This window comes from Biomphalaria glabrata, chromosome 1 (genome assembly GCF_947242115.1).
Source record: "Biomphalaria glabrata chromosome 1, xgBioGlab47.1, whole genome shotgun sequence".
In the NCBI taxonomy this organism is placed as follows: Eukaryota; Metazoa; Mollusca; class Gastropoda; family Planorbidae; genus Biomphalaria; species Biomphalaria glabrata.
In genome coordinates this window covers 23,021,292-23,042,371 of record NC_074711.1, presented here as the reverse complement: position 1 = coordinate 23,042,371, position 21,080 = coordinate 23,021,292, and the positions used below count along the sequence as shown (strand labels likewise).

The 21,080-nt window shown below is 32.1% G+C and overlaps 1 protein-coding gene across 5 annotated transcripts; it reads right to left on the bottom strand.

The window, feature by feature from the left end:
- Positions 1 to 1,880: 1,880 nt before the first annotated feature.
- LOC106066598 (probable N-acetylgalactosaminyltransferase 9) lies at positions 1,881 to 19,853 on the bottom strand. 5 transcript variants are annotated; one of them, XM_056028864.1, is made up of 13 exons: positions 19,720 to 19,853; positions 16,778 to 17,176; positions 14,955 to 15,121; positions 14,246 to 14,423; positions 13,498 to 13,701; positions 13,114 to 13,314; positions 12,255 to 12,372; positions 11,619 to 11,706; positions 10,873 to 10,970; positions 10,510 to 10,644; positions 6,491 to 6,598; positions 6,250 to 6,381; positions 1,881 to 5,683 (listed from the first exon to the last, which is right to left on the bottom strand). In XM_056028864.1, exons 2-13 carry the CDS (start codon positions 17,113 to 17,115, stop codon positions 5,543 to 5,545), a joined length of 1,908 nt encoding a protein of 635 aa, XP_055884839.1. In that variant the 5' UTR covers positions 17,116 to 17,176; positions 19,720 to 19,853; the 3' UTR covers positions 1,881 to 5,542. The 5 variants fall into 5 exon arrangements, with proteins under 5 accessions (XP_055884839.1, XP_055884813.1, XP_055884830.1 ...); XM_056028838.1 differs by lacking the exon at positions 13,114 to 13,314; XM_056028855.1 differs by lacking the exon at positions 13,498 to 13,701.
- Positions 19,854 to 21,080: the final 1,227 nt, after the last annotated feature.

Sequence of the window (21,080 nt, the reverse complement as noted above, 5' to 3'; positions counted from 1 at the left end):
GGCGAAAGACCTATCTCAAAGCTTATCTTCCTCTTTTCTTTGTAAAACAAAAGTAATTTATTACGACTAATTCATTAACTAATTGTTTCATTTTTTATTGATTCATTTGTTGTCATCGATAATGAATACTTGTGTACAATTCCAACATGATCCGAAAATGGGAAGTGGTAGAAATAATGTGTAAAGATTCCACCCAGACAGACAGACAGAGTGGGTTGATAGAATAACTTTGCAAAAAATATAACTCAAGGTGGACAGTTATTGAAAATAGTTCAATCCAAATTTGAAAGCACGAACTTAGTATTTTGTTTGCAAAACCTTTGAAAATCAATCTTTTGGTGAAAGGTTAGAGTTGATTTTGACTGGCGCTGCCTAATCTGGACATGTCATGTGTCTACTGTCATGTCTAGTACAATTTTGTGAAGTCAACTTGTCATTGTAACAAATACGTTTTTTAAAAGCCAGGGGAGTTAATTTCCTACTGCACTTAGCTGCTCACAGAGTAAGCTTAGATTGCTTTGTCATCAACCCCTCCCCGCCCCTCAATTACTCTAAACATATTACTACAAGCCACTAACGTATCTGATGTTAGCTAATCTTGCTGGAAGTTTTAATTGCCTAGTAATTGTAATTGAAAAGCTTGACATATCATGATTTTTGACGTCCGCTGTTTCTTCACCGTTTCATCAGCTGGGAAAGTGAAACAGTCAATTTTCTAGATCATCTAGAGCTGAAACTCATTGGAACCTGAAAGTAAAATGACATTCGTTGTCGTGACATTGATTCATTGACGTGACATTGATTCATTGACGTGACATTGTGAACACCTGGATTTAAAAAACGCGTGCTTTCCATTCGAAAGTAAAAGTTGTCGAATTGATTCGACTTTGCTTCATTGGTTGATTTAATTTAATCCTATTATTATGATTATTAATATTTTGATGCTTTTTTTTTGAGGGGGTAATGGGAGTTGGCTGAGTGGTTAGCGCCTGGCTTCCAAACTGAGGGGTCTCGGTTTCGAATCTCGGTGTAGGCTCTGGACGCAGTTTCTTTTTGGACTCCAAAGGGTCTCAAATGGATAGTTGGAGAAAGAAAGAAAGGTTGGTCATTGCGATTGCCACATGAAACCCTCGTTAAACCGTTGACCTTAACATCATCTGCTCTATAGATTGCAAGAGATACTTGACTTACTTCAAAAGAGAAGATTACGTCCTACGCAATTCATGTATCAATCTAAGCATGCATGTTAATCACTGCTAAGTCCGCTAAGTCGTTGGTTTTCCTGGCTAATTCAGGAACCCATTCCTAGCACTAAATGGTACCAAGTTCTGACTTGAGGTATTGTAATAACAAAATGAAACTCATCAAAAGTGTTCATAAGTGCTTAAGCGGAAGGAGTTATTCTTTTGTACATTAAAGTAAAAAAAAAAAGTTCCCCCCTTAAGACCTTCCGATCTATAGTGCAGATGATGTTAAGGTCATCTATTACTTTCCCAAACAAAAGTCCAGTACCCATTAGAGTTGGGTAAACTTAGGGCTGACCTAAAGACCCAACAATTCAAAATCCCAGTCTTCGACTTTTGAAAAATGGCTTACTTATCTTAGCAGTTCAACAAGATTAGGTTAAATTTCTGTATTTTGTAACTTTACACATTTATTTATTGTACTTAACAAACAAACCATGAATCAATAAAAAAAAAAAAAAAAGTAAACCAATTAATTTATTAATTATTGGTATTAAAATTATTTTGTTGGCATTGAAAAAGGGAAAAAAGTTAAGATATTTGGCTGTAAATGTGGAGTTATTTCCCTTAAATGTTTTGAACAGGTTTTTTTTCTTTCAGGAATAAAACATTAAAGAAAACACAGACCACCAAGTGTAACTTATAGAAACAGTTTATTGTGAAAACTCCCACAGCCACCAGCACCAAGTCCATTATATAAATATTACATACATCATACAGTTTGTAGCAGGTTCAGAGAGCAACTAAAATGATGGATTTAATTTGTATCAACCATGATTCTTTATCAACAATAGTTTTAGCTTTCATACAACTCTATACATATGGGCTCATGTTGAGACTGGACTAGTTGAAACATCAACACGAGAACCAAATGTGTGAAACTTGGCAAGCACACCGAAATGAAGTAAACATTGTTTTGTAGTTGTAGATCTAGTACACAAGAAATGAAACAATGTAGAAACAATATTTATGCAAATGTTTAAACCATATCATAAGTTCAATAATTTTGTGGAACTCATTCTGAGCTATTTTTTAATATACATTTTACCTTTCATTCATTATAAAAAACAAATAACAACCTACAAACTGATCAATGCAGTTCATTGGTCTCTTCACATACACTGCCATCTCAACTATACAGACCTATACAGATCAATCTGTGCAATGCATTGATGATGAGGAACATTCTCAACACAGGGATTTCCTAAACTATCATAATAAATGAACATACAACTAGATGAATGATGATACAGATAAATGTTATCAATAAGATTTTTAGATGCTAAACACAATTTACTATGGGGGCGCAGGGGCTGAGTGGTTAAGCACTTGGCTTTCAAATCTCTGGTCCTGGGTTTGAATCTCGATGAGTACTGGGATTTTGAATTCTGGATTTTTTAGAGTCCCCCCAACTCTAATGGGTACATGACACCCTGTTTGTTAACTGCTAGACAAAGAAACAGATGACCTTATCATCAGCCTTATAGAACTTTACTTTTTTTTTTTTATAAACACAATTACAACTTTTATGTATAAGTTTATGTTTATTTTGTTATTAGTACAGGCCACCAGTATATAATGACATTTTATTCAAATTTGATGGATTTTAAAAAACAAAACATACAATGATTGGTTTCAAAATGTTATGACGCAGTCAGTTACATTGTTTGAAGCTACATTTAGTTTTATAGTATTTGAATTTATTGTTGGATCCATAGTCTTTTAATCTATACTTAGTTTTTAAGTCATCATGGGGTAGGAGAAGACCATACAGAGACTTCAGAATAACTTTTGACATTTTTATACTACAAAGTATTCAACATAAAGCCGGCTATATAATGTTGATCAATGAATACAAACACTGGTCAAGACGGCTGCCTAGTAAGTGCGCTGGACTGTTGTTCGGTTGTCTCGATGGTCCCAGGTTCTTACCCTCCCCGCTGCCATCCCCCCTCATCCTGCAGGAGGTTTGGACTAGGAAGTAGATTATCTTCAATTCAGAAGGAACATCTGAAACATGTCAAACATTTTACAAACACAGATTGAGATAAAGAGCAAAGAGCCTATGACAACAGTTTCCTCAAAACCTGAGCATTTCACACATTGAACACATAGTTGCAATAGTTCTTAATGGCATTATGAAGAGATGTGATATAGGATACATTGTAACATGGGCAAGTTCAAGCCTTAACATGGATCTCTCCTCTGATAGGCATATTTAAAGAATACCTTTGAGTCTAATTTAATAGGACCAGTTTAACTTCTAAGATTAAATCTCCCTAGTAGTTGGTTCTGCAGATAACAGGCAAGACTCTACTAAAAAACAAAATTTAAAGGTAAAATGGAAAGTCAACATTTATTGTGTTCTAATCACATCACAAGTAATTGTGTTTTATGATTTAGAATGTTGTATCTGAGGTTTTCAATACATCGTTATCAACTAAATATGAGATCAATCATTTCTAAAATAACTGTAAGCTTTCTAATAATTAGCATGTTTGCTCCTTCAAACTAGTTGTGAAGTTAGACTAAAAGTTTTCTTAAAACTTAACCAGAAAAGGTGAATAACATTTTGAATAAACTGATTAAGTACATGTAAAACTTTCAGTTTCTAAAGTTGCCTTTAGAAAACTAGTGATCTGAGAAGTAGATAATGTTAAATCAGGTGGTATGTGCTCTGGACTGTTATTCAACAATCTTGATGGTCCCATGTTCAAAGCCTATTCACCACCACCCCCCTTCAAGAGGTTTGGGTTAGGATAATCTTCAAATCTGAAGGAACATGTCAAAGAAAACAATGGTTAATAAGGATGTAATTTGGCCAGTACAACACTCATTGATAGTAGTGAAATATTTAAATGAACTTTGCTTCATCACTTTTGCCCAAATGTACACATAGGAAATAAAAAGCTATCAACATAATTTAAAAAATGTAAAGTCATTTCGCTAATTATTAAAAAAAAAGTTTTTAAACCATTATTTATTCATTGAAAAATCCCGCAATATTTTAATGATCATATAAACAAGTTACAGTTTTTAAGCAAGAGTACAGACAAAAATTTAGTGTATGTGCATGGCTGATAGTCAGACATAAGTAGCTCATCGTCAGAACCTTATAAAATCTTCTAACTCATAAAATACATTTGTGTAGACTAGAACCCAACACCTAAAACGCAACTCCCATACATTTTTGTCATTACTGTAGGAAGTTCTACCTGTATTGACTTGGTCATAGAGCTGAAAGCTACCTAACACGACAGTCCATGGGATAATATAAAGACTATTATTTTTCATTCTGAATGTCCGGAATGTCAGTTCACTACTGTCAACTATGGGTTCGGAGAAATGAATGAAAACAATAAACAGATCTTCTAGTCAACATCTGATAGTGTAAAAAGTAATTGCACCACATTGCTTTCTACAAAAGTAGGTAACAGTAATAGAAGAAGCCAACATATTAGTAGCTTGTAGCCATCTATGAACAATAGGTCTGTGTAGATACACTAGACTTGACCCTGATGAACTTTCACTTCATTCATTAGCAATAAATCAAAATGAAAAAAAAAAAAATACAACTCAAATGCAAAGAGTGGTTACATTATAGTCAGAACTGATCAATGCTTATAACATTTTCCATCACAGTAAGAAAAAGCACTTGAGTTTAAAAACAAAGACAAAATGGAACATTAAATAAAAGTGGTGTTAAATATATATAGTTGGCAAGACAGACATGACCTGCAGTATGCAAAATCTGTTTGTTCCATTGCAGTCAATAAAGAATGGTGATGGCAGTGGTATTTGTAGACACGCTTTATTTATACTTCAACTCAAATCTAGACCATATTCATTTAGTCTATATATTGATTTATGCTGAAAAAAAAAACTTTACAATTTTTAGTACAAGATCTCTGAATTATGTGTAGTTTTCGCCCTTCAAATAATTGTACAAATTATGTAAATTTTTAATAACAGAAATACTAGACATGTTTTAATCAACATATTTCATGATAAATTAATGGTAAAAATATTACCATCGAAAATTTCATCATATTCAAAATGAAAAAAAAATGTATATTACACATAATGGTTTTCATTGTTAAATATAAAAATGAGAAAATAAAATAATATTTGAAAATAAAGTTTTAAAATAAATGTAGGTGAATAAAGATCACATATTTTATGTCAAAAAAATAATAATGAAATTTTCTTCTTGTAAAAAAACACTTTTTCTAAAACAAAATTATGCATTTGTTTAAAGTGAGACTGTAATGAAACAAAGAAGGTCAAAGAGATACAGCTCACTTATCTAGATAATGTTGCATCGTCCATTTCTGATTGCCATTCTCTGAGCATGTATTGACCACAACATTGTCACCACTTTTTTGTCCCCCAGTGTCCAAACATTTGCCAGAGGCTTGATGCACTATGGTGTTCTTAGACTGGAATTAAACAAATGCAAAAACTGGATCAACGAATTCAGAACCATGAGAACAAATAGGGTTGTTACAGAAAAGTGTTTCATCTATTTCCATGGGAGGTAAATGTACTGAATTACGGTAAAAAAAATGAGATTGGACCAAAAGGACTCTGAGCATGCTATAAGCATGAAAGTAGCGCTATATAAAAGCTATAATAATAATGTGGTCTGTGGGTCAATACTTAATAAAAAATATTATTAAAAAACATTTAAACTAGGAGACGAACAACGATCAGAACCCTAAAAATGGCAGAGGGTGCTCTTCTTCAAAGGAGGAAGCAAAGTAATTTGCATAAAATAACGTTAAAACAATTCTACCATTGCAAAACACAAGAATCAGTATTTAAAAAAGAAGTGTGTGAAAAACAAAAAACTAGAGTGTAGTTTAAATAGCAGATGTTACGTGGAACATTTGATTTTAAATTTAGTTTTAAGGAATATGCCAAAGTCAACACTACCCAAGTCTTTTACAAAAGCATGTTCAAGAAGAACCAAATTTAACATAACCGCCTGATATATATATATTACCTTATCATGAATCCATTTCTGGTTCTGTTGTCCAGTACAGGGCCTCAATGAAACTCGACTGCCATCCTGACCTGAGCTATCCAGGCATGCTTCCTCTCTCCTCAACTCATTGGTTAAAGTTAAGGAGAAGACCTAAAACAAAAAGTAATATGTCTGTCCCTTTATATTTTTTGGAATACTTCTTTAAGAATAAGATTTTATAACTAAAAACAAGTAAATGGGTTGTTTCAATGTCACTTACCTGACTTGCACTTCCACCATTCTGACAACTAAACATGCCTACATCAAACACAGTTTTCTCATCTCTCTGTAAAGTGTCCAGACAAATTCCAGAGTCTGGGTTACGAACCTAACCATGAAAAATATATTATTATTATTATAGCTTTTATATAGCGCTACTTTCATGCTTATAGCATGCTCAGAGCACTTTTGGTCCAATCTCATTTGTGGACCGGTGGGGGGGAGGGGGTATCTAGGAGTTGGTTTTCCGTGCTGCCTTTAGGCGCTCAGTAAACACAACTCTGCCCGAGTCGGGTGTCGAACCTCGAGCCCTTCTAGGTAGCCAAGCCAAGCCAAGTTCAAGCGCACTTGGCCTCTTGACCACGCTTCCCATCAAATGTATTTCTCTGACCTAAACATGAAAAATATATCAAATGTATTTCTCTGACCTAAACATGAAAATATATCAAATGTATTTCTCTGACCTAAAAATGAAGATATATCAAATGTATTTCTCTGACCTAAACATGAAAAATATATCAAATGTATTTCTCTGACCTAAACATGAAAATATATCAAATGTATTTCTCTGACCTAAACATGAAAAATATATCAAATGTATTTCTCTGACCTAAACATGAAAATATATCAAATGTATTTCTCTGACCTAAAAATGAAGATATATCAAATGTATTTCTCTGACATAAACATGAAAAATATATCAAATGTATTTCTCTGACCTAAAAATGAAGATATATCAAATGTATTTCTCTGAACTAAAAATGAAGATATATCAAATGTATTTCTCTGACCTAAACATGAAAAATATATCAAATGTATTTCTCTGACCTAAACATGAAAATATATCAAATGTATTTCTCTGACCTAAAAATGAAGATATATCAAATGTATTTCTCTGACATAAACATGAAAAATATATCAAATGTATTTCTCTGACCTAAAAATGAAGATATATCAAATGTATTTCTCTGAACTAAAAATGAAGATATATCAAATGTATTTCTCTGACCTAAGCATGAAAAATATATCAAATGTATTTCTCTGACCTAAACATGAAGATATATCAAATGTATTTCTCTGACCTAAACATGAAGATATATCAAATGTATTTCTCTGACCTAAAAATGAATATATATCAAATGTACTTCTCTGACCTAAAAATGAAGATATATCAAATGTATTTCTCTGACCTAAAAATGAAGATATATCAAATGTATTTCTCTGACCTAAAAATGAAGATATATCAAATGTATTTCTCTGACCTAAACATGAAGATATATCAAATGTATGTAGGTCAAATAAGTATGACTAACAAAAACATCAATTAAATAGGCCAAGAGGTCATATTCTTTATTTCTGGTTGATTGCATTAGAAATAAAATTGCGAAAGGGATCTATTGTTTGCAAAATTGTTTACTGCTGACAGAGAAATGTTAAGTAATATTATTGTAAATAATTGCCAATGATTGAAAATATATTTCAGTCCAGCATATAGATATACTTCACCAGCTCACCAAGAAATAAACTAAAAAGTTTTGAATCCAGCATTTGTATGTCAAGTGTTGCATTTTCACATTCCTAAACACTTTTTAAAAATATTTTTTGTGACCAGAGTAATCAGCAAGATCAAGTAAACAAAACATCCCAATTTGATCTTTAAATCATTGACAAAAATAACAGATTTAAAATAGATTGCATTACAAAAATTCTGTTTTTACCTAACCAGATTGTACTAATTGAGACATAACCAGATTGTACTAATTGAGACATAACCAGATTGTACTAATTGAGACATAACCAGATTGTACTAATTGAGACATAACCAGATTGTACTAATTAAGACATAACCAGATTGTACTAATTGAGACATAACCAGATTGTACTAATTGAGACATAACCAGATTGTACTAATTGAGACATGCAGGTGTTTGAGATTGCTAAGTTACCCCCATTTTTTTTTTACTGACATCTAACCAGCTTTAAAGAACATTCTTATTTAATTCATCAATTGATTCAAATTACTTCAGTCAGGAATGCAAAAAGGTCACTTTTTTTTCCTGTTAACATTTTTCAACTGCTAGCAATAATCAAAAAAAAATGTTGAGTTTTTATACTCTATTTTCCCAAATTCCATTTTTTTTCCTATTGGTGAAGATAGAAGGTGGGGATACTGATTGGTTATAAGAAAAGAGAATTAGATATACAAATTAAGAAAAAAAACTTCAAGAAAGTACTGATTCAAAGAAAATTGATACAAATATCAAAATAAATAAAAGAAAAAAAAACAACAACTAACTGTAAGATCATTGACAACAAACTAAGCACAATTAGGTAAAAAAACATCCTTTGGGGCACTGATTTAAATATTTTAGCATCACAAAAATAAAAAAGCACAAGAACTCTTTTGTTTCATTGAATAAAATCCAATGTTCTAATGTAAACTTCATGTTATGTATGTTTGAGTAAGTGGTATGAAATATAGTTCATTATTTATCATTAAAATGTTTTGTTATGTGTAATGCATAATTATAAGATGGAAATTTCATCAAGGACAGGGAAAGATGTTTTATTAGTAGTATTATTATGAATGATTTTCATTCTCTGGCACTGCCAGGGTCATGCTTCATCAAAGAGAAACGAAATTCATTGTAATCCCTTTAACAGTGTCCAATGAGAAATTTTCTGATGATCTGGCAGGTTTGCAACAGTACTGCCCTTTAACAGATAATGAAGATCCTCCTAGGGCTTCGATTGTGTCTGCGAAGTCATTATTTCCATGGTTGATATAACAACAGGGTGTATTATTATTATCATGACTATAAAACTTTTTAGGGCTGAGGGTAGACATCTCAAGGCAGGTAATCCTGTGTATCACAGCAACATAAAAAAGGTCCATTGTAACTGAGCCTCAATGGCTTCATAATGCAGTGTGGGAAGAAGAGGGACAAGATAGCACTCTGTCAGAGACTGGATATGGACCTCAGGCTGTAGTTTAAACATCACTGTTCTAACAGATAGTTTACATTCATCCTAGACAAAACTATTTAACAAAACATGTAGAAGCAAGATATAAGATAGATCCATTTCCAACATTTTCATTTGTTCTTTCTCTAATCTCATTAAAGCAGTCTTCACTGGGTAACAAAATTCATCCACTACTTATTGCTTGTCCACTTCGTTGATTGATTGATTTTCTTTGGCTTTTATTTCAAGAACTTAATTTAAGGATACTTCAGATGGTTAGCTTATGACATAGAGATGATTGTAGGGTAGATGGGCAACACACTTTGAGAGAATTCTCAATGAAACTGATGAAAGACAAATTCAAAATTATAAATTACCACAGACAGGATACTTTTTAGAAGCACACCAAGCAATAGTTCCTGATACTTGACAAATAATTAGTACAAAGCACCTGGAGAGGATCCTATTACAGCAGAGCTAATTAAATATGGAACAAACAACATACTAAAAGTACAAATTTGGGATGAAGAAGTAGGCCCACTGAATGGGAAACAGCACTCAGAACTCAAATACAAGACCCAAACTACAATGCTGAATGTAACTTACACAATCTGATTTAGATGCTAAGTGCAAAATATTCTAAATTTTAGAAGACTACTTATTTGGATTCAGGCCTACATTTTTACCAAAAAATCTACTATAAAAATGGTATATGAGATGTTAAAGAATTTTGGAATGAATAATAATAAAACTTAGGTACATAAACTAAATAAAGACCCATATATAGTGACAGGATAAAAAATAAAAGATACCATTAGGTTGGTTACTTTAAAAGAATGCCAAAAAAATCATATGGCCAAAATAAAGTACCAGCAAGGTCATAAGGCAGGAGACCCAAGACTTCAAATAACTTGGTTTGATATTGACAGTACCGGATGGAAAGATTTGTTGAAAGGTTAGACTTTTTTGCCAGTTGGATGAATAGGACTGCTATTCCTAATAAACATACAAACATATCAACCAATATTTGTGCACACATTTAAATCAACTTCTTACCATTCCCCAAGCCTTCACGTTTTCATCTGGAATAAATTTTTCAGGGTACACATTATCTAAGTACCATTTAAAAGTATGACAATTTAATTTCTTTCTTAGCTCTTTCCTTTCTGATATGTCTCCATAATCAGTGCCCTGAAAGATTAAAAAAAAAAGTACAGTTTTATAAAGATTAAAGTGTTGTCATTAAAAAATAAATTTATTTACAAACATTTATGAAATATAAAATTACAAATGCTGATGTGAATGGATTAGATACGAAAAATTAAAATAATATGCACAATTAAGATATAACTGATATAATGCATTACTCTATTTCATTTTAACGCCAAAATATTCATTTATTTTTTTAAATTTACAAACCAGTAAATCCTTGCGGTGTGTATAAAATAAACGTTTGTAATCATCCATCCAAACTTCAGCCAGACGCATAGAATTGATACCATGAGTGTCTTTATTACCTAGTATTACAGAAAAACATTTGTTTACAAGCTGATTGTATGTAAAAAAGATATTGAATAAGGTGTGCATCAAACTGGGGTGGCTCATCTATAATTCTCAGAGAGGCCCAGTCAAAGCAGTAGACAGACTTGTCAATACGTATAAAGTCAATAAAAAACAGTGACAAAATTTTTCTCTTTAAAAATGTGTTAATGTAATTTTTTAAAATTCTAGGTACTTTGATAAAAAAAAATTTAAAAACTCAATTACTTGTAAAGCTAAAAGATCTTTGCGTGTGTACGACAGAAAGATAAATATTTCCTTTGCTTTATCCAAAAGTCAGTGCATTTGTTAATTTCACATGATACTTGACTTTTGAAAATGTATTTTAAGAGTTTAAAAAAAATAGGTAGAAATGAAATTGACCAATTTTTTCCTATACATTATAGGAATTCAATATGACAAATATTATACTACAGTGCTGTACTCTTCTTTAACTATTCAGGCCCTGTTTTCTGTTTAGATTTTTATAAATCTACTAAATAAGTTTTACTTCATTAATTTAAGCTGCAAACATACTTGGTTAGAGCTATAAACTTAAAATATAAATTTGAACAAGTATAAATTACATTCCGTAAGTTTGTGTTCTAATCAAACTCAAAGTTTACCTGGAAAAGTGTAGGGATGACTAGATCTAAAAATGTGACCCACACGTGAACAAGGTATAAATTCTAACTTTCCACCACACATCCAAACCTGTACGATTACAAGGTTAAAAAATCATTCCTTTTTATGTATTATTCTTTTGCTGTTAAAAAAAAATTAATTTGTAACTTTTGACCAGATTAAACAAAATAATCAAAAATTGTGTTTCTATCTAAACTGTTTATTTTCAAAGCCTTTTTACTAGAATGATAGGATTCATTATAAAAAAATTATTTGATAAAAATAATTATGTTATACTTGCCTAACAAATTTACCACAATATCAATTTTTTTTTTTATTCATCAATAGAAAATCAAAGAAAAACACACACACACACACACATTTAATAGTGCTGGTTGTTTACAGTTATATGAACTCATTAAAGGCTGATGCAGTTTTAAGTTTTATTCATAAAATGTAATCTGAATTTATGAAAGTAACATGTTACAAAGTCTTGCATCTATCTATTGGTCCTTAGTACATTTTGCAACATTATTTTCTAATAGAAATTGATAATAAAATGGCACTCACTATGTAGTATTATATATATATAATATACTATATATGTGGATAAACTTACTATATATATATAAACTTACTCTAAATGAGATCTCTAAATTTTCACCTCCCCAGACATCCATTCCAGGATCATAAGCACCTATTTCAAAAAAAAAATTCCTATCAGCTGCAAGCAAACCACCTGCCATAGTTGGAGATCTTAAAATAAAAATAAAAAATCAACTGTAATATTACATAATAAGACATATTGTAATAATTTTCATAAAGAAACAAAACTTTGTTTTTTTTTGTTTTTTTTCTTCAGTTTTTCAATCACTATCATAAATTCTATTCATTTCATTTGAAATATTTTCTGCTCAAAATAATCTATAATACATCAATCTAATACAAATAAAACATGTCTACTACTGTAAAAGGCTGAACTTCAAAGTAAATATGAAGACAATACTATTGATTCTATAAACAAACTAGATCTGTCTGTGTAAATCCAAATGTTACTTTTATTTCTTTATTCATTCAACATTCTAGGAAACCAACAGCTGCTTACAACAAAAAATACCAGCATTGAGACTAACAAGGTGTCAATACTAAGTAGAGAAAATATGAGTAGATAGGTTAAAAGAAAACAGAATAGAAAGTCACAGCACAATTTATTTCAATTTTCTTTTTAAAATGGTTAGTACACACACAAAAATTAAGCTTTAATACAAAAAACTAGTATGAAGCAGCTTATAAGTAGCAAAGATATATAAAAAACTGAAAAGTTGAAAGTGAATGCAGCATCTAAAAACAAACTAAAGCTCATCCGGTTATTAGAAAGAGAAGAACAAAGTGAATGTAAATAGAATATTGAAAAAAACAAAGAGAAACCTAGAAGTATATCTAAGAAAGTCTGGGGAAGCTTTAAGATTTTAAAACCCTAGGCCACAAATACCTTACCGTATTGGTTTAATGTAATCAGGACTTTCAATAGCCCTTGGAGAATCATCAGCCCATGTGAAGTGAAGGCTCCAAGAAAAGCCCCCAGTAGTATATCCACCATTACCAGAGTATTCTAATGAGCGGTCATCTATTGCATCTATTATTGGACAGAGAACAGCTGTCCTATCCTCAGCTATTCGACTTACAATTGGTTCAAGCCTAACAATGAAAATAATGCAGTCTAACTTAAAGCTCTTTATTTTTCTTTCTTAACAAACTTGCAATGCCACAAGCCCTAAGTACTCACATTTTGGAACAGGAATGGGTCTTTGTAAACAAATACAATGACAAATGCAATGAACAAATGAACAGTTTTCAACACGATAGCATTAGGATGTTTACCTAATTGGGTCTATCTCGGATTTACGGCGCAGTGACTCTCGTTTAGGGACAGGACGCCAAGAGAAATGAAGGCTCCACCAGAATCCACCGACACTGTAACTGCCAGTGCCTGCATACTGAAGAGTGTCCTTATCAATAAGGTCTATTTCAGGGCATAGTACTGCAGTGGGATCCTCTTTTATCCTGCTAAGAATTGGCTCTATCCTGTATGAAAAGGCTTCAGGTGAAATCTATCAAAGCAAGCCTAGAGTGTCACTGGCTATTTATTTGTATATACAAAAAGGTTCAGTAAAACTTACAGAAATATCCAACAACAAAAAATATTTAAAAAAAAATTTTTTTTTTTAAAGTCAAATTCATGCTGACTAAACAATACAACATTCTTTAAACTTTAATAAAGAATAAAGACTTGTGGCATTGTTTTAGTTTGGTAATTAAAAAATGAATTTTTTTTTAAACTTATAGCTAATAATCACAATTTTCAAGTCATTATTGGAACAAGCTGCAATTCTTAATAATAATAAAAAATATAAAAAAAAAAAAAACAATAATTGATACATTTTTTTCAAAAAGTGAAAAACAAAAAAAATGTGACATATCCTGAACAGAAACATCTAAAAATCTAATTAACGTGAAATGAATGAGAATAATTATTATTGTGATAAAAAAAAAGTAACATCAAAACTGGATGTTTCTAGAATAAAAGTAACTAACTTAAAAACAGTGACCCATAAAAACATGTACATACCATCCTGTATTCACTTCACAGTGAGAATCTAAAAATACTAAGACATCTCCAACTGCTGCTTTTGCTCCTGCAACTTTGGCTCTAATAAGTCCAGACCTTTCTTGTGTACGAACAAGACGAACTATGCCATCAGGCCAAGTCGCAGCAATATATTGTTCTAACTTTTCCTTCAGAAAATCTGTATAAAAAAATATAAACAAATATTTAAAAATATTTATAACTTTTGTTTCCAATTATATAAAACATATTAGTTTACTCATGGGCGTAGCTAGGAATTTTCCATCGTTTGGAGGCCCTGGGGGGGGGCTTAATATTTAATTTTTAATGTAAATACACTCATTTGGGGATTTTCAAATTCTCCCCCCTCCTCCCCCCACCCTAGCTACGCCACTAAGTTTACTTTCAATTTTGAAAAAGTTAAATGATACGTTTATTTATGTGTAGATATGTATCTGTAGGAAAAGAAAATGTCTTATAGGAGTTAATGATTAATATTATTAAAATAGTTCAGGTTTTTAATTTGCAATGAAATAACATCAACTTAAGAATTTTAGGTTTTTCCAGAGAAACAAAGTTCGCAAAAAAAAAAAAAAAAAAAAAAAAAGGCTTAATGACACCATAATTTTTAAAAATACATTTCCTTTTCATTCATTTGCCTAAGGTGTTTAATTATATAAAATTGGTAAACTGGTACCATCAATCTGACTACCTTTGTCAGAGAAATCATCCAGCAAGATGACCTCCTGTAAATATTGTGGAGGGGATCTATTCACTACACTATGTGCTGTGCGCAGAAGTGGAGACCAGGCTTCATTGTGGAATATAATAACCACGCTGGCTTTTGGGAGATCACTGGGATACACTATAGATTTACATCTGAAATATAGAATTGAAAAAAAAAAAGCAGTAAATAAATAAATAACAAAACTGAAAAGAAATGTATCAAAGTCAAGTAATCAATGTTGGCCAGTTTCACTTGAGTCATTAAGTGGGGGAAAATGAGGACAATTAATTTTTTTTCAAATATTTACAATTACAAAAAAATAAATTTTGTGATCCAAAGTTAGTTAAGGCTTCAATGTAAACACTTCATAGTATCTACAATCTAATGGGGCATATTTCTCCTATAGTGAATATATATATATGTTGAACATAAATTTTTTACCTAAATTTTTAAAATTGAAAATACGAAAGAAGATTTTACACACATATCTATATACTTGTATTTCAATGCATGAGATTATCAATAGCCGCAAAAGAGACTCAAATAGGCCATAAATCTAATTCTATCTTAGACTCTATTAAAAATTGTATTAACACATTTGAAGCCAATAAACCCTATTTCATTATTTTTATTTATTGAAGAACTCTTTTATCTTATCTTATATAATACAGACGTTACTTCAAAAAAGAAGATGATTACGTCCTACGCGTCATGCATTTAGTCATGCATATTAACCAATGACTTAAATTCTGCCAAGTCACTGGTTTTCCTGGCTAGCTCAGGCAACCCATTCCATGCTCTAATAGCACTAGGGAAGAAGGAGTATTTGTACAAATTTGTCCTAGCATATGGGACGAGGAATGTGCCTTTATCTTTGTGTCTTTCAGAGTATTTTATTAAATTTTGTTTTTGTATTTGAAGATTATGGTTCAGTGTTTTATGTATTATTGCTACTTTACTTTTGAGTCTTCTGTCCTGAAGGCTTTCTAAATTTAGTGATTTTACTAAAGGTGTTACTCTAGTCAAATGTGAATATTCGTTTGTTATGAATCGCACTGCGCTATTTTGTGTCTGTTCTAGTTTCTTAATGTTTTCTTGAGTTGAGGGGTCCCAAACAGAGGATGCATATTCTATTATTGGCCTAACCAAGGTTAAATAACATTTTAGTTTTATGTTCTTATTTGATTTATAGAAATTTCTTTTAATAAATCCTAATGCTTTGTTTGATTTTTTTGTAGTTTCATCAATATGTGGATTCCATGACAGTTTTTCATTTATTATAACACCTAGGTATTTTGCGTTTTTAGTCTGTGTTACTGGTTTGCCATGAATAAGATAAGTGGAATTAATTTGTTTTAGTTTTTTTGTTACTCTTAACAACTGACATTTTTCTGGGTGGAAAGACATGCTCCAATTTGATTCCCATTTCTGTAATTCATCTAATTCTCTTTGTAAAATATCTGTGTCTTGTGTTGTTTTTATTGTTCTATATATTATGCAATCGTCTGCAAATAATCTGACTTTTGTTCCTGAAGTAATGCAATTTGGTAAATCATTTATGTAAATTAAAAATAGTAGTGGACCCAAGACTGTTCCTTTTTGTCAACACCAGAGCCCCATCTTTCTTAAGCACAACATAGTAAGCACAACATAGTGAATAATTTTCCATCAAGTTACCAGTGCACATCACATGATTATAGGCCTAACAGTATTATTTCACAATTTTGACTACACCCTTTCATCCAATGAAACCTCATTGATACATTCTAATAAATGAAGCATAATAATATTTTTTTAAAATTCTTTACCTGGGATCTCTGACATCTTTTAGAGATCTCTCTAATGATATTTTATCACTGGCTATTCTATTAAAAGCTTCTTTTTCTATAAGACTGTCTGCCAATTTTTTTTCTTCCCCTTCAAGATATACAGGTTCCCCCTTTTCTCCTGGGCCTTCTCTGTAAGCCTCTGTTTGCTTGTAATGTTGGTACCGAAGATACCTAACAGAATACTGTGCAAGACTTGAAGTGGTGACATTGAAAAAGCCAAAGTAGTATGCTCCTCCTAGTAGCAATAGCAGGAGAACTAAGGAGAACAGTAGTGTTGATCGTCTACGACGGAAAGATCTTGCTAGGCCCATGACCATGTGACAAAAGAGCGTTTAAATATATATTTTAAATATTATGAATCATATGCCATAACAGCACCTAAACAATAAAGTAGAAAAAAAAAGTTAATTTACACATCAAATTGTAGTTTTGTTTTAAAGAAATGGAATTTATGTGATAGATCTAGATTTAAAACCTTTACCACCTTAAACAATAAAAAATGTACATTCAAGAAAAGCTAAGCCTAATAAGCAAATAAAACAATAGTTTTCATATAATAGCATTTTATTAAACCTTAACAACAGTAATAATAATAATCTACATACACAGAGGAGGCGCGGAGGCTGAGCAGTAAAGCGCTTGGCTTCCGAACCAGGGTTCCCAGGTTTCAATCCTGGCCAAGACTGGGATTTTTTATTTCAGGATCTATGGGCACCTCTGAGTTCACCCAGCTGTATTGGATACCTGACATTAGTTGGTTGTAAGTAAAGGTCGTTGTGCTGGCCACATGACACCCTCATTAACTGTGAGCCACAGAAACAGATGACCTTTACATCATCTGACCCAAAAGATCACAAGGGGAACTTTACTTTTAAGATATATAGAGTCTAAAGACATTAAGAGTTGAGAGTCTCTGTCTAGAACTAGAGTCAAGACAAGATTTTAGACTCTAGATCTAGATGTTGGCCACCTTCTTATCTTATATGGTACAGACGTTACTTCAAAAAAGAAGATGATTACGTCCTACGCGTCATGCATTTAGTCATGCATATTAACCAATGACCTAAATTCTGCCAAGTCACTGGTTTTCCTGGCTAGCTCAGGCAACCCATTCCATGCTCTAATAGCGCTAGGGAAGAAAGAGCATTTGTACTAATTTATCCTAGCATATGGAACGAGGAATGTGCCTTTATCTTTGTGTCTTTCTGAGTATTTTATTAAATTTTGTTTTTGTATTTGAAGATTATGGTTCAGTGTTTCAGTCCTAATGACTATAGTTCATCTTGTACAACACTTTTTCATGTGAAGGTGGAGCCCTATTTTGGACAGACACTCCCCCCTATCCACATATATTACAAGGTTAAGGTGGCTTTCGCTTTGGTGGTAGAGGAGCCAGCCATTCTGCATTTGGTACGCTTTTCTAAGAACTATGTTTTTTCCCTGTCCATAGCTTTAATGGTCACCATATCTCTACACGTAGTGCGGTCTAGGGCTATGTCTTCCCAGTGGGCAGTATCAATATTCACTGCGTTTAGGTCTCGTTTGATTACATCCACATAACGGATGTGGGAAAATAATAATGTTGATTGTGGATTTCTCAGAGAGAAAGCCACATTGATTATGGATAGACCCGATCACTGAGTTTTTGTTGTCTAGGAAGTCTCACACAAGCAAAGACTTTGCCTACTAATACTAAATTTCCATGTCACCTTTGCTCTTGTACAGGGTGACAATCTTAGCATCACATAGGTCCTGTGGTACAGCACCTTCTTGCCAACATTTGCAGAGCAATTCATGAAGAGGTTGGCTTAATGTAGCTTCGCACTGTTTCAGAAGATCCAGGGGCTTTGCTGGCAGCCATTTTGTTTATGGCTTTGTTGAGTTCTATAAGGATGGGTACTTCATCTAGATCATTCATTGTGGGAAATTGGTTGTAATATATGTGGATAGGGGGGAGTGTCTGTCCAAAATAGGGCTCCACACTCACATGAAAAAGTGTTGTACAAGATGAACTATAGTCATTAGGACTGAAACACTGAACCATAATCTTCAAATACAAAATTTAATAAAATACTCAGAAAGACACAAAGACAGCGGAGAATTAAGGGCTGAGGCCGAGACTGAGCTTAATGTGCGTAGAGTTCGGAGTAATGTTCAACCCATCTCTTTGTATAAATATATATATATATATTTATATATAATATTATATAGATTATAGATCTATCTATATTAATATTATATTTAATATAAATATATTAAATATTATATTTTTATTATGACTCTGAGAGTGCAGCATTAGTCATTAGATCTATAATTTATGATGATAATGATAGATCATATTCATAGTAAGATTGATTAGATAGGTATGCTATAGTATAGATAATTATTATATTTTTTACATAAATTATAATAGACTATAGAATAAGAGTCTAGATCTATGTTATTAAGTAAATTATTACTAATTAGAGTTCTATGCTATTATTAGTAATTATTACAGTATTATCATAATAATAATATCATTTAATATGATAATCATAATCATATCTCTGTAACTTACAGAAATAGAGATGACATAGTACTGATACTGAGACATAGTATTAGTCAGACTATACTATGTCTATACACTGTAAGTTAGCGTAACTCAGTGTAACTATACTCTAATGATCTTTATCTAATTCACTTAGTCGACTTAGTCTATACGACTATAGTACTATAGAATTTAATAATAATAATAATAGACATTATTGAGTCATTACTCATGATTAGTGATTAGATTATTAGAATTACTATGAATTAGTTAGAATTTGATGATTGATCATCTACTCAAAATAAGTCAAATCTACTCATCAGTCTCATCTACATTCAACATTATAACCTCAATAACGACTATTTCTAGATCTTTAATTCTTTTAGAACTAGACCTAGAATCTAGAGCTGTTACAATCTGTAGGCTATCTAGAGTGACTAGATCTAGTCTTTAGATCTAGCTAGATAGAGCTACGTCTACATGTAGATAATCCAAGTCTTAAGAGATTGATTTTACTAGAGATATGACTTTTTTCTGTTGAAACCTAGATAAGAGTTAGATTTAGTCCCAAGCAAGACAGCTAACCCTTGCATTTCCTGTTCATCTTAAACCAATAGAGTTTATAGAGAGATCTGTGTTTATGTTAAAAGTAGGCCTACATTTTGTTAGATCAAAAGATACATGAGAGCAGCAAAAAAGAAAAGAAAAAAATTATCCGCAGGGGGGTGGCTGGGATTTAGTGACTAGTTGACTCTTGCTGTCAGTTCGCTGTGACATCCAACCAATGCCAACCATATTTATAGCGCCATCAGTATAGTCACTCCAACTAATTTGTTCCAAGGAAGAGCAAGATCTTTGATGGTAGACATTTCTTTGAACAGGTCTTATCCAGTTGTAGTCCCATCCATGCTCCTCATAGCTGCTAACTCCTCTGCTATTTATATCAAAATTACTGTTTGTACCGCGAATAAATACCAGATAAGAGTTGCGCAGTATCAGTTATGTCAGTGGACTCGTCAGCGACAATAGAAAACATTTCGAATTCTGCTGCTGTCTTTTAATTGTGAATGGAGATTTTCACACATATCTTGCACTCGCCTCGTAATTGTCATAGGAGAAAGGCTGACAGCTTCTTATTTTCAGGACACAGTTCTTCCATCACCGCTAGCAAGCACTTTTTTACACATTCGCCAGCGGAAAAAGTCTTCATTGCTCTACTTAAGATGTGAGCAACTCTGTAACTGGCCCTTATCGACGAATTATTTTCTAGTCCCTTTTTGTTAATTATTCTCGTCAATCCCCCGACCTCTAGTCGTAACTTGACAATCTTGTCTTCGCTGCTCAAACCAAGAATGCCTCCATATGTGTTTATGTGTTTGGTTTCATGATGCCTTTTAATGTTATGTTCTTTAAAAACAGCCACACTTTCTTTACAAATCAAACATGTTGGCTTACTATCATATTCCACAAAAAAGTAAAGATCTGTCCACTCCTACATTCAGAGTCCATTTTTTGTTTCTTAGGTTCTCCCATCTCATAAATCACAAACGTAAAACAATATCAATCGCTTTAATATCAAAAGTACACGACCCAAAATGATGCATTATATGATGCTTTGAGTTGCACACACAAGCTGTCAAAAACACGGCTAGCTCAAGACAGTAATGAAATTTTCCAAGAATTAAAAATAGCTGTCAAGTTTTATCGCCAATGAAAAAAAAAACAGCACTTGTGTTCTTACAATCAAAAAAAAAA

Bases quoted from the DNA above. Each gene is read 5' to 3' on its own strand.
- LOC106066598 (XM_056028864.1), bottom strand. From the start codon at position 17,115: ATGGTCATGGGCCTAGCAAGATCTTTCCGTCGTAGACGATCAACACTA. The intron at 6,382-6,490 runs GTAAGTGACATT...TTTTTGTTTTAG, and splicing joins ATGGTGGAAGTGCAAGTCAG to GTCTTCTCCTTAACTTTAAC. The intron at 5,684-6,249 runs GTAATATATATA...GTTTAATTCCAG, and splicing joins AGAAATGGATTCATGATAAG to TCTAAGAACACCATAGTGCA.